We start from the raw sequence: 13,717 nt of genomic DNA, 5'->3' as shown, positions 1-13,717 counted from the left end.
TATCCAGGATGAGAGATGTGTGAAGCCTGATGTAGGAAGCACCATGGATCAATCAGTTGAGAGCATAACCAATTCTAAGATGCTGCTTGGACCTGGAAAAGACACAACCATAATGTGTGCACTCTTGGTGAGTTTCCCATAGGAATTATGAGCTATGTGAACAGTTGTAGCACTTGGTGTTTCTTCCATTGAGGCAGAAGGCCCAGGCAAGAGAGGAGACAGGCTCCACATTTTGAATCAGTGATTTGATTAATTCACTCATCGATCCATCAGGTATTATTGAATACATACTGAGAAAGAACACCAAGTGAACCAAAGAAAAATGTGAACTTAATTCAGTCTGGGTGGGACAACGGTGTGAGAGAGTTTTCAGTTCAGTTCAGTCCCTCAGTCGTGTCTGACTCTTTGCAACCCCATGGACTGCAGCACCCCAGGCCTACCTGTCCATCACCAACTCCCGGAGTTTATTCAAACTCATGTCCATTGAGTCAGTGATGCCATCCAACCATCTCATCCCTCTGTCGCCCCCTTCTCCTCCTGCCTTCAATCTTTCTGAGCATCACGGTCTTTTCAAATGAGTCAGTTCTTCACATCAGGTGGCCAAAGTATTGGAATTTCAGCTTCAGCATCAGTCCTTGCAGTGAATATTCAGGACTGCTTTCCTTTAGAATGGACTGGTTGGTTCTCCTTGCAGTCCAAGGGACTCTCAAGAGTCTTCTCCAATATCACAGTTCAAAAGTATCAATTCTTCGGTGCTCAGCTTTCTTCACAGTCCAACTCTCACATCCATATGTGACTCCTGGAAAAACCATAGCTTTGACTAGATGGACCTTTGTTGGCAAGGTAATGTCTCTGCTTTTTAATAAGCTGTCTAGGTTGGGCATAACTTTTCTTCCAAGGAGCAAGCATCTTTTAATTTCATGGCTGCAGTCACCATCTGCAGTGATTTTGGAGCTCAAAAAATAAAATCTGCCACTGTTTCCATTGTTTCCCCATCTATTTGCCATGAAGTGATGGGACCAGATGTCATGATCTTTTTTTTCTGAGTGTTGGAGAAGACTCTTGAGAGTCCCTTGGACTGCAAGGAGATCCAACCAGTCCATTCTGAAGGAGATCAACCCTGAGATTTCTTTGGAAGGAATGATGCTAAAGCTGAAACCCCAGTACTTTGGCCACCTCATGCGAAGAGTTGACTCATTGGAAAAGACTTTGATGCTGGGAGGGATTGGGGGCATGAGGAAAAGTGGATGACAGAGGATGAGATGGCTGGATGGCATCACTGACTCGATGAACATGAATCTGAGTGAACTCCGGAGATGGTGATGGACAGGGAGGCCTGGTGTGCTGTGATTCAGGGGGTGGCAAAGAGTCGGACATGACTGAGCAACTGAACTGAACTGAACTGAAGGTTGAATTGGGTTAGGTTTTAACCCAACATTTTCACTCTCCTCTTTCACTTTCATCAAGAGGCTCTTTAGCTCTTCTTTACTTCCTACCATAAGGGTGGTGTCATCTGCATATCTGAGGTTATTGATATTTCTCCTGCCAATCTTGATTCCAGCTTGTGCTTCCTCCAGTCCAGCATTTCTCATGATGTACTCTGCATATAAGTTAAATAAGCAGGGTGACAATATACAGCCTTGATGTACTCCTTTCCTGACTCGGAACCAGTCTGTTGTTCCATGTCTGGTTCTAACTGTTGCTTCATGACCTGCATACAGATTTCTCAAGAGGCAGGTCAGGTGATCTGGTATTCCCATCTCTTTCAGAATTTTTCACAGTTTGTTGTGATCTGCACAGTCAAAGTCTTTGGCATAGTCAATAAAGCAGAAGTAGATGTTTTTCTGGAACTCTTGGGCTTTTTCAATGATCCAAGTCTCCAAAATCACTGCAGATGGTTACTGAAGCCATGAAATTAAAAGACACTCCTTGGAAGAAAAGTTATGACCAACCTAGATAGCATATTCAAAAGCAGAGACATTACTTTGCCGACTAAGGTCCGTCTAGTCAAGGCTATAGTTTTTCCAGTAGTCATGTATGGATGTGAGAGTTGGACTGTGAAGAAAGCTGAGCACCAAAGAATTGATGCGTTTGAACTGTGGTGTTGGAGAAGACTCTTGAGAGTCCCTTGGACTGCAAGGAGATCCAACCAGTCCGTTCTGAAGGAGATCAGCCCTGGGATTTCTTTGGAAGGAATGATGCTCAAGCTGAAACTCCAGTACTTTGGCCACCTCATGCAAAGAGCTGACTCATTGGAAAAGACTCTGATGCTGGGAGGGATTGTGGGCAGGAGGAGAAGGGGACGACAGAGGATGAGATGGCCGGAAGGCATCACTGACTTGATGGACGTGAGTCTGAGTGAATTCCGGGAGTTGGTGATGGACAGGGAGGCCTGGCATGCTGCGATTCATGGGGTCACAAAGAGTCAGACACGACTGAGCGACTGAACTAAACTGAACTGAATGGATGTTGGCAATTTAATCTCTGGTAGAGAGTTTCAGGGAGTTACAAACCATGACATGGTGAGAAGAGTCTATAATGACCTTGAATTCTGAGGTTTCTTGCTAGGTAGAAGCTATTACTCTTGGATGAGACTGAGGAAGAGGTGGTGGTTAGTTGATGAGGAAAGGTGTGAAGGATGTGGTGATTGTGGGCTATGTCGACCTTGAGCTTCTGCCAGGTGACCTTGTGGGGCTGTCCCTTTGACAGTAGGAAACATGTCTATCAGCAGAGGGGCCTGGGCTGGACATCATGTTAGGCTGCATTAATAGGGATCATTGGAGACCATAGGTTTAAGTTAAAAAGATTATTGTTTATGTGAAAAGATGCTCCACATTGCTAATTATTCAGTTAAGTTCAGTCACTCAGTCGTGTCCAACTCTTTGCAACCCCATGGACTGCAGTACCCCAGGCCTTCTTGTCCATCACCAACTCCCAGAGCTTGCTCAACCTCATGTCCATCGAGTCGGTGATACCATCCAACCAGTTCATTCTCTATGGTCCCTTTCTCCTTCTGCCTTCAATCTTTCCCAGCATCAGGATCTTTTCAAATGAGTCAGTTTTTCACATCAGGTGGCCAAAGCATTAGAGCTTCAGCTACAGCATCAGTCCTTCCAATGAATATTCAGGACTGCTTTCCTTTAGAATGGACTGGTTGGATCTCCTTGCAGTCCAAGGGATGCTCAAGAGTCTTCTCCAACACCACAGTTCAAAATAATCAATGCTTCGGCACTCAGCTTTCTTTATAGTCCAACTCTCACCTCCATACATGACTACTGGAAAAGCCATAGCTTTGACTAGACAGGCCTTTGTTGGCAAAGTAATGTCTCTGCTTTTTAATATGCTGTCTAGGTTGGGCATAACTTTTCTTCCAAGGAGCAAGCATCTTTTAATTTCATGGCTGCAGTCACCATCTGCAGTGATTTTGGAGCCCCTCAAAGCCACTGTTTCCACTGTTTCCCCATCTATTTGCCATGAAGTGATGGGACCAGATGCCATGATCTTAGTTTTTTGAATGTTAAGTTTTAAGCCAACTTTCACTCTCCTCTTTTACCTTCTTCAAGAAGCTCTTTAGTTCTCCTTTGCTTTCTGCCATAAGGGTGGTGTCATCTGCATATCTGAGGTTATTGATATTTCTCCCAGCAATCTTGATTCCAGCTTGTGCTTCATCCAGCCCATCATTTTGCATGATATACTTTGCATAGAAGTTAAATAAGCAGGGTGACAATATACAGCCTTGATGTACTCCTTTCCCGACTTGGAACCAGTCTGTTGTTCCATGTCTGGTTTTAACTATTGCTTCTTGACCTGCATACAGATTTCTCAGGAAGCAGGAAAGGTGGTCTGGTATTCCCATCTCTTGAAGAATTTTCCACAGTTTGTTGTGATCCACACAGTGAAAAGCTTTGGCGTAGTTAATAAAGCAGAAATAGGTGTTTTTCTGGAACTCTCAGACAAATACAAATCAAAACCACAATGAGGGATCACCTCACATTGATCAGAATGGCTATCATTAAAAGTCTACAAAGAATAAATGCTGGAGAGGGTGTGGAGAGAATGGAACCCTCCTACACTGTTGGTGAGAATGTAAACTGATACAGCCACTATGGAGAACAGTATGAAAGTTCCTTTAAAAAACTAAAGATAGAGTTACCACATGATCCTGCAATCTCACTTCTGGCCATATATCTGGAGAAAACCATAACTTGAAAAGTACATGCACCCCAATGTTCATAGCAGCCATATTTACAATATCCAAGACATGGAAGCAACCTGAATGCCCGTCAGCAGATAAATGGATAAATAAGATATGGTATACACAATGAAATTCTACTCAGCCATGAAAAAGAATGAAACAATGCCACTTTCAGCAACATGGACAGATCTAGAGATGATGATACTAAGTGAAGTAAGTCAGACAAAGAAAGACAAATATCATATGGTATCTCTTACATGTGAAATCTAAAATATGACACAAATTAACTTATCTATGGAACAGAAATAGTCTTGTGAACATAGAGAACAGACCTGTGGTTCCCAAGGGTACAAGGGATAGGGGAAGAGTTGATTGGGAGTTTGGGATTAGCAGATGCAAACTATTACATGTAGGATGGATAACAAAAAGGTCCTATTGTAGAGCACAGGGAAATATATTCAATATCCTGTGATAAACCATAAAAGAAAACATTTTTTTTAAAAAAAGACTGTTGCTTAGATAGTGGCCTACATGCTATAGGATGCCATCTCCTCTTCTGAAAACACAGCTAGAAACTAAAGTTGCACTAAGATTAAATTTAGGAAACACTTAAATGGGAGAAAGTTTTCTTGTATTTAAATTTATTTTTTCTGTGTATTTGTGGCTCATGTATTGTTGTTGTTCAGCCTCTCAGTCATGTCTGACTCTTTGTGACCCCATGGAATACACTATACAGTTATAGTAATGACATTTCCATCTTACACTTGTTATGTCAGGACACTTTTAAGACTTTGCTCTTGATAGTCATTGCCAAGACTGAGCTTACAACCTTTCACCACATCCCCCAATATGCAGAAACTTATCTCCTCAAGCCTAACGTGTGAGTTTTAGGCAGTTGGCAGATCTTTGGTAACAAAAATTCAGGATAAATAGATTAGACACCTGAAGACAACTTTGGGCTCAGGTACTTGAAGGCTGGAATTCTATGATATGATGCATCATTTATCTGGTGGATAGTGGCTGTCAAAATTTTAGATGTGGAATCTTTTATTCCAAGTGAAGCCTTCCACAGAAATCCACTTCACAAATATAAACAAGGCTGAACACTCTGGTGGAAGTGAGGTCTGTAATCCCAGAGTTCTGCCTACCCCCTCACAGAAGTTGGCTCTGACACTCAGCCACAGCACTCCAAAGACTTCCTGACCACAGCTGGGAAGGCTTTGTCCTGGAAGACCCTTCTTCAGACATGGACCTTATGCTCCTGCACAGACACCTATCTGTGTGGACTCCATTCTGTCCAATGCACTAACTTCTAAACTTACTGTCTGGGTTTCCAGCACCGTCAACAAATATCACCTTAACCTCTGCATTCTTAACATAAGTTATGATCCTGTTTTTTGTTTCCCAAATTCTTCATTGCCCAGTGAGTTTATTTCTGGACTTGTTAATCAGCTCCACTGATCAGTGTATCTACTGTTTAATCAATAACACAGAATATTTTTAAAAATTTTTATTTATCTTTTAATGGAAGGATAATAGCTTTACAGAATTCTGTTGTTTTCTGTCAAACATCAGGAAGAATCATCCATGGGTATACACTGATTACTAAACCTTTTCTTAAAATCAGGTATTTTAAGAAAGTAGAATTTTATCCTACTTCTTTTTCCTATTTAGAAAAATTTATTGAACATAATTCCTGTATCACAGTTATTGAAAGAAAAACAGTTTTCCCTGAAAGCACCCTGTCATTTTATGTGATCTATACCTTAAAAGTTTTCATATTAAAAATACAGGTTAAATATGAAATTAGTAAAATGCAGCATATAAAACATCATGCTGAGCAAAACCAAGTCCAAAAGAAAAGTTACCATGTATCAATAGAATAGTTCCCACAGTATTTAAGATGTTTCCTATGTAAATCATATTTGAATGTAATTTTTAGAACCATATTTAAATGTATTTTGCAATTTGTTAACTAAGCATCCACAATTTTCCCTCCACCACATAATCTGTTCCTCTGATTACATTGGCAACATCTGCTAGGATCCACAAAATGCAGCAAGATCAGTTATTTCTCATGATTCGAGAAATCTGGTTCACCTTTAGTGTAGTTTCCTGAGATTTCTGCTCCACTGAAGTAAAAACCAGGATTTTCTTTCTGGAATCCCCCTAATGTAAATTTTCTCTGCATTTGGTCTTGAACCCAAGGGTGAGCTGCATATTCAGATTCTAGAAGAGAAGTCCAACAATTTGCTGCATCTCTCCTCATCTTTGTAGGAACAATACGGATCATTTTTCTATCCTCCAGAGTCCATGTTCCCTCATCAGCTATTGTAGAGTCAGAGTTTGCCCTGCCACTACCTTGAGGATCTTGTGGCCACCCATGGCCAGTGCCACATGCTTGCTCTGCAGGCCACACTGGCTATCCTGGGCGCGAGTGCCTGATGGTACTTGAACTTCAATGAACACCTCCTCCAAGGTCTGGTACCACTGGCCCCATGGCGTTCCACATGGAACCACACCACTGCAAGCCTCAAATGGAGCTGACATACTCTAGTCGCCTCCTGGCCATGGTGGCACCGAGCAAGCAGCTATTCTACTTTTTCATAATTGTTTTAGCTATTCTTGTTCTTTTGCCCTTCCATTAGTTTTTTTGTCCTTCTATAAACTTTTTGAATCAGCTTGTTTATATCTACAAAAAAAAATTCTGCTGGAATTTTGATTGACATTGCTTTAAATGTATGGATCAATTTAGTGAAAACAGACATCATCACTACGTTGAGTTGACCAATCTATGATACTTATCTCTATTTATTTACTATTTATTTAGGTCTCGATTTCTTTCATTAGCATTTTGTAGCTTTCAACACATAGATCTTGTGCATGTCTTGTTAGATTTATACCTAAATATTGCAATTTTGGAAAATGGTAAGTTTTTTCCGAAGAGGAAATTCATATATTAATGGAGATAATTTATAAGATTTCTTGTTACATGTGAAATGAAACTTAGTGGATATTTCTGGGCACATAACTTTTCAGCTGAAACGAAAGCCTTCTAAAGCTTAAAATTTTTATAATAACTTAAAAATCTATTTGAGCACTATAGAAGCAACATATACTCATCATGGAAATCAGAGCATCTGAGTCAGTTCTAATGAGGTGGATGAAACTGGAGCCTATTATACAGAGCAAAGTAAATCAGAAAGAAAAACACCAATACAGTATACTAACACATATATATGGAATTTAGAAAGATAGTAACAATGATGCTATATGGGAGACAGCAAAAGAGACACAGATGTAAAGAACAAACTTTTGGACTCTGTGGGAGAAGGCAAGGGTGGGATGAGTTGAGAGAATAGCATTGAAACATGTATATTACCATATGTGAACTAGATCGCCAGTCCAGGTTCGATGCATGAGACAGGGTGCTCAGGGCTGGTGCACTGGGATGACCCTGAGGGATGAGATGGGGAGGGAGGTAAGAGGGGGTGTTCAGGATGGGGGACACATGTACACTCATGGCTGATTCATGTCAATGTATGGCAAAAAATCATTATAATATTGCAAAGTAATTAGCCTTCAATTAAAATAAATTAATTAATTAAAATAAAGAAATCAGAGTAAATAATACTCATCATAACTCATCAGAAAATGGTGTTTAAAAGTTTTGGTTTCTAATTTTTAAAATTGTAGTTGTATGTAAATACAGTAAATTTTATGTGTTGATCTTATATCTTTCAACCTTGGGATTTTCTTTGACTCCCTCCTAGGTTGCCAGATGTGAAAAAGCCCACAGAGTGCCAAGCCAGCAAATGATCCTATGCCCTTCTGAAGCTGTACCCTCACTACAAGAGGTTCTTCCAGGTGCCATGGTGCCAAGTGCTTCACCCTTTGAAAAGATCATGGGCTAGCCCGCCAGGTACCTGCCCACTCAGCCTAAGTCCTTGGACCCCAGAAAGTAAAGGTTAGAGTCATGATAGGGTTTTTTGCACCAGAGAGGAATCTAAAGACAGCTGTACCAGTACCTACTGTGTACTAAACTCTGACTGGTGCCCAAGAAGGCTGCTAGAGATGAGAGGATGCAGGGTCAGGCCTGCACATTGACTTATGGCAATTTCTGTCTATAATCTCATTAAGCAAGAATGTTCTCCTTTCTTCTGATGCAAGAACAATCTCAGCCCAAGTCTCTGCTACCCTCCACGTGGCTGAACTTGCCTGAGCATCTGCACAGGTGCCATTAGGCACACTGAAAATCAGGGATTTCCTGTGAGGCATGTATCAGACAAGAGACAGAAGAAGGATGATTACTTACTCTTTTTAAATTGAAGCTGGCATGTCCATTAAGGAAGCATTTTTCACCTAGTAGGAATATTCTAGTTTTAGGAATTCAGCCTTAGTAGATGTTTGTTTCATGGTCTTTCCTCATCTACAAGGGAGATGCTATGGACTCAATAGTGTCCCCCTAAAATTCATATGTTGAAGTTTAACCCCCAATGTGATGTATTTGGGGATGGAGCCTTTGGGACGTAATGAGGTTTAGATGAGATTTTGAGGGTAGGGCCCTCAATATGAGATCAGCGCCCCTATACAAAATGATACCACAGAACTTACTTCTCTCTCTCTCCCTCCTGCCATGTGAGGGCATAGTGAGAAGGTGGCCACGTACAAGCCAGGTAGAGAGTTCACACCAGGTACCAACCATCAAGCCATCTTGATTTCTAGCTTCCCAGGCTCCAGAATTGTGAGAAATAAACATCTGTTGCTTCAGCTACACACAGTCTATGATATTCTGTTATGGGAGCCTGACCCCACCCTGGTTAATAGCATGTCATCCTGGCAAGATGCCCAAACCCTGGGGCCCCAGTTCTTCATCTGTGCAGCAAACAGGTATGAGGAGCCCTGTCTGTAGGACTGCAAGGATATAAATAAAACATCTCACACAGAACCTGGTTTGATCTTTATGATTAGCAGTTATTTGTACTAGTATTTGGATCTCAATTTCACAACTCTGGGCTCTGGGAAATTTTGTTGTTGCTGTTACCTAAGATATCTTAGACAGCATGCAACACAATATGACAGAGAATGCTAATTTAGCCAGAAACTTTGTTTCATTAATAAAACTCAGCAAGATCTCCTTCCTTGAGGATCTATCACTTAATTCAGGCATGGAGGAGTCTTCCCCAGCTGGATGCAACTCAAAGCTTCTATAATTTGTCAAGAACCAACTCCTTCTCTCCCTCCCAGCTGCTTTCCCATCCAAACTATGATTTTCACTAATTCCATCTCTACCAAAAATCTATACACTACTTAAGAGTTGCCCCTAATACTCTCAAGATTACCTAATAATAATGCCATGGACTCTGGCTCCCCCAGACCAGGGAAAACAGTGCTTGTCCACGGACTTCTTGGCATCACTCTCAAGAGGTGTGGTCACATATCGAAAAGAAATCCTAGCAGATGGAGAGTAGAAAACACCTACTTTGTCCCTGTGGTCAACAGCAATGCGACAAGAGTCAAGGCCCCTTCTTTCTTGTCCCAGGATGAGATCTCTCTAGGGTTTACCCAGGATACAAAAGGACTGTAGTCCATGGAATTCTCCAGGCCAGAATACTGGAGTGGGTAGCCTTTCCCTTCTCCAGGGGATCTTCCCAACCCAGGGACCGAACCTAGGTCTCCCGCATTGCAGGTGGATTCTTTACCAGCTGAGCCACAAGGAAGCCCTCCAAAAGGACACCTCATAACAATGATTCATTTCAGATTTTCCCCTCACCCCCAAGACACACAGTTTGCAGGTCTGAGGGCTGCCACCACTGAGCTTCATCACAATCACCTCTCATAGTCATCTCTCACAGGAACTCTAGCTTCCCAAAGCCCCAAACTGCCCTGGCTCTGGCACTGACACTCCAGTGCTCCTTCTGGAGCCCCACCACCTCGCCCCATGTTACCCTGTTCTGTGGGATTAGGGGACATCTCTCCATCTTCCTTCTGTGATTGCAGTTCTTAGACAATTGCTCTAGGTGTGGGGTGTGTCCTGCTTCTCCCAGTGTCCCCACTGCTAACACAGGGCCTTCCACAGAACACAGGCTCTGTGAAAGTCTTGGGAATAAATAAGCCAGTGGGCAGAGGCTTATTCATTCAGATTTTCTGCTACTTTCTTAAATAAGCCAAACAAATCCAGGTTATACATATATATTTTAATTTTACAGAATGACAGAAGAAGAGGATAAGAATTCAATAATTAACAACCATTTACTTTTATTTCTCTATTTCTTGACCCCCCCATTAATTGTACTGCTAATTACTTTCACATTTCCAAGTAAATTCTTGTTCCAATGCTGTTATATAATTTGGGATCACAAAAAATGACTGAAGGCTTCCTAATTGATTTTACAAATAGCAAAACTCAGTCTTGAATTGGATAAGTACAAATACACATGAGATCAACATGAACTCAGATCAATTTTCTCATACCTTCTTAAATAACCCGGGAAAATCCAAATAAATAGAGATAGCTTAGATGTACAAAATGATAGTCAAAAAGTATAAGAAGCAAGACTTCACTAAAATCACTTTTTATTTTAAAATTCTTCCACCAACTGTGTAACTACTAAGTAAGTTCACATTTCCAAAATCATTCTAATTCCATATATATTGTTCAAAACAATGAAATAAAATGGAAGAGTTCCTAATTTCTTTTTACAAAATAGCAAAACTCTTGTTCTTGAAATGGGTAAGTACAAACTCTGTGTGATCAATGTCATTGACATAGTTAGACACTGAAACTCCTTAAGCCTTCTATTAAAAAGGAGTAATACCTGAAAAATTCCTAAAGAAAATAGAGGTGAGTCCCCATGTCATTGTAGAGAAAAGGAACACAAAGATGCCACATACCAGGTTCCCCCAATGGGCCTAGGCCCTCACTGCTGAGAAGGCTGACTGCTCCCTCGTCAGTCACAGAGGGAAAGATCAGCCTCCCTTCCTGCCCCCAGGACAAGCTGTTGGACGTGGGCCTGGAAGGAGCCTGGCTGCTTCTCTGGCTCAGAGTTCCCCTTTCTCCTCCCTCACAGCCTCTGCAGAGGGGGTGGAAGGAGCTGGGATGTTTTCAACTGACTCTGTCCAGATACTCCAGGACTTTAACCTTGCTGGTCTCCGCATAGGCCCGGGGACCCCACAGGAACTCGTAGCGAGCAGGATTGCTGTCAGGCACCTGCCGGTACTCTAGGTAACCCTCCTGCACCCACACTTGGGTCAGCAGCTCCCTGGGCTCCCCATAGATGTAGTGCTCACTCCCGGGACACACTCCTATCTTACTGAGTGCACCCCAGATTGCCTCCTCAGGGATGCAGTTGACCTCCACAGCAATCAGGCACAGGACCATCACCAGGAGGCCAGCCTTGGGCAACCTCTGCTCATCCCTCAGCATCTCATTGAGGGTGAGGCCCAGGGTGGGGACCAGGATATAGGTGTAATCACTGGGGTCCACCTCCTTCACCTCCAAACCAAAGACCAGCTGCAGGTACTCTGAGGCTTGACCGAGGACCACCACGAAGTGGTCCTGGTAATCTATGAGGACACTACTCAGCACTTCTGCCTTTGTGATCGGCTCCCTGGCGAGATACCTATTGAGCAGGAATTGTACCAGCTCATTCTTCTTCACCTGTAGTGCATTTTGGAGTGAGGACCTGGCATGTTCATGGTCATGCGAGGTGCTTGGCACTTCATCTTGCCTGCTGAGGCCATGGTCTTCAGATTGGCTCCCTGGAGTGGCAGCCATGGCAGTGGGAGAGGGGCAGACACCTACAGGGGTCTGGGGGAGACTGGCTGTTGCAGCAGCAGCCACCTCCTCCAGAGTGCCCCAGATCAGGAGAGAGGAGGCGGAGGAAGCTGCATATCCTTCCTCCACCTGCTCCACCTCCTCCACCTCCACCTCCTCCACCTCCACCTCCTCCACCTGCTCCACCTCCTCCACCTGCTCTCCTTCCTCCACCTGCTCCACCTCCTCCACCTGCTCTTCTTCCTCCATCTGCTCTTCTTCCTCCATTTGCTCCTCCTCCTCCTCCTCCTCCTCCTCACTCCAAAGGAACTGTGCCTCCATCAGATCATCATCCTCTTCTGGATCCTGAAAGACTCTTTCAGGCAGGCGGAGCTCGTGCATCCCAGGCATGATGACTGGGGTCGAACTGCAGACAGGAGTGAGGAAAGGGGACAGATAGGGACCACAGGCCTGTGGGAGAAGGGGGTTGTAAGTGGCCTCAGCTGAGAAACCCACCCTGGGCCATCTGACTCAGGCCACTTATAGGTCTCCTCTTGAGGGGTGCTTTCGGGCTTCATAGACGAGCTCCTGCTGAGCAGCCTGACCCCTGGCTACCTGAAGGAGGATGTGAAGTGGCTCCCTAGGGTGCAGCCAGCACAGCTTGAGATTCCGGGGCTGACACGGAGGGGGAATTAGGGCCTTGTGGAGTCCCCTCTGTTCTGGGATAGGGAGTCCCTGGTGCACACTCAGAGGAAAACAACTCACCTTGACTCCTGGCACTGCCTGGATCTCTTCTGCTTTCTGACCTCAGGACACCGGCCTCAGACTTCCGCCTTCGCCTCCTGGTTCCCGGAGCCCCTGTGAGAGAAATGGAGAGGGCACCTTGGGGGTAGACTGTGGCACAGACTTAGGCCTTCTGTGATGGTAGGAGGGGTGGAATCTGTGACGTCCCCCCATTGTGCAGTGGGAGGTCCCCTCGGGGATCCCTTGTAGTGCTCACCTTTCCCCTGGCCGGCCTGGACCCTCCCCCTTTGGGACCTGCAGGGAAACTCAGAACAAGACCCGAGTCTGGACAGAAAGCACTGAAGGGCCCCATATGCAGCTGCACCTGCCCACAACCTCCCGCGAGTCCTAGGCTGGGGAGATGCTTGGGCCTCAGCTTCTCCTCACGTCCTGCCGGGCCTTCCAGCACTGACCACAGGGGCGGGGGTCTGCTCAGTCCTCCCTCGAGGTCCGGGGAGTCCACCCTCAGCGGACCTGAAGCCTCTGCCCTCTGCCCAAACACATCACCTCCCGAGGCCCTAAGCCAGAGGTCAAGAAAATACTCACCCTGGCTCACCCAATTCCAGGGCCTCCATGAGCCCCTACAAGGGCCAGGATCCCTGCCTCCCTATTGCGGTATAACCACCTCAGTCATTCCTCACATGGAACCTAGACTCCAGGCAGGACTGGGGATTGTCCCGTCTGCCATTTTGAGACCCCACAGCTTTCACAGGGTCCCCAGTCTCTCTGAGACCCGATGTCAGGATATGCTGCACATGGTCGTTCCACCTGGGGACTACCAGGGTCCCCTCTGGGGTCCAGCTCCCCCACTCCTCCCTCAGGGTCCTCACCTCGACTTCCACTAGGCCCTGGGCTCTGTCTTCGCCACACCTGAGGCCCAGCTTCTCAAACAGGGGCCCCAGTCTCTCTGAGACCCGGATGTCAGGAAGTCCGCTGCTTGTACCAGGTCCCCAGTCTGAGACCCGGATGTCAGGAAGTCCGCC

The 13,717-nt window shown here is 44.6% G+C and overlaps 1 protein-coding gene and 1 pseudogene across 1 annotated transcript in view; both read right to left on the bottom strand.

Annotated features, from left to right (window-relative positions):
• Nucleotides 1-5,974: 5,974 nt before the first annotated feature.
• LOC120881867 lies at nucleotides 5,975-6,745 on the bottom strand (annotated as a pseudogene).
• A 4,555-nt stretch (nucleotides 6,746-11,300) lies between these two features.
• LOC120881580 (melanoma-associated antigen 9-like) overlaps nucleotides 11,301-13,717 on the bottom strand; it is a 2,725-nt gene continuing 308 nt past the window's right edge. Inside the window, exons 2-5 of the mRNA XM_040265297.1 lie at nucleotides 13,565-13,689; nucleotides 12,952-12,989; nucleotides 12,168-12,378; nucleotides 11,301-12,038 (exon numbers count right to left, since the gene is read on the bottom strand). Coding sequence (XP_040121231.1) covers nucleotides 11,301-12,038; nucleotides 12,168-12,378; nucleotides 12,952-12,989; nucleotides 13,565-13,689 — 1,112 coding nt within the window. The remainder of the gene's footprint in view (nucleotides 12,039-12,167; nucleotides 12,379-12,951; nucleotides 12,990-13,564; nucleotides 13,690-13,717) is intronic.

This window comes from Oryx dammah, unplaced genomic scaffold, assembly GCF_014754425.2.
Source record: "Oryx dammah isolate SB20612 unplaced genomic scaffold, SCBI_Odam_1.1 HiC_scaffold_23, whole genome shotgun sequence".
In the NCBI taxonomy this organism is placed as follows: domain Eukaryota; kingdom Metazoa; phylum Chordata; class Mammalia; order Artiodactyla; family Bovidae; genus Oryx; species Oryx dammah.
Note: the sequence above shows the minus strand (reverse complement) of the source record. Positions and strands in the feature narration are given on the sequence as shown.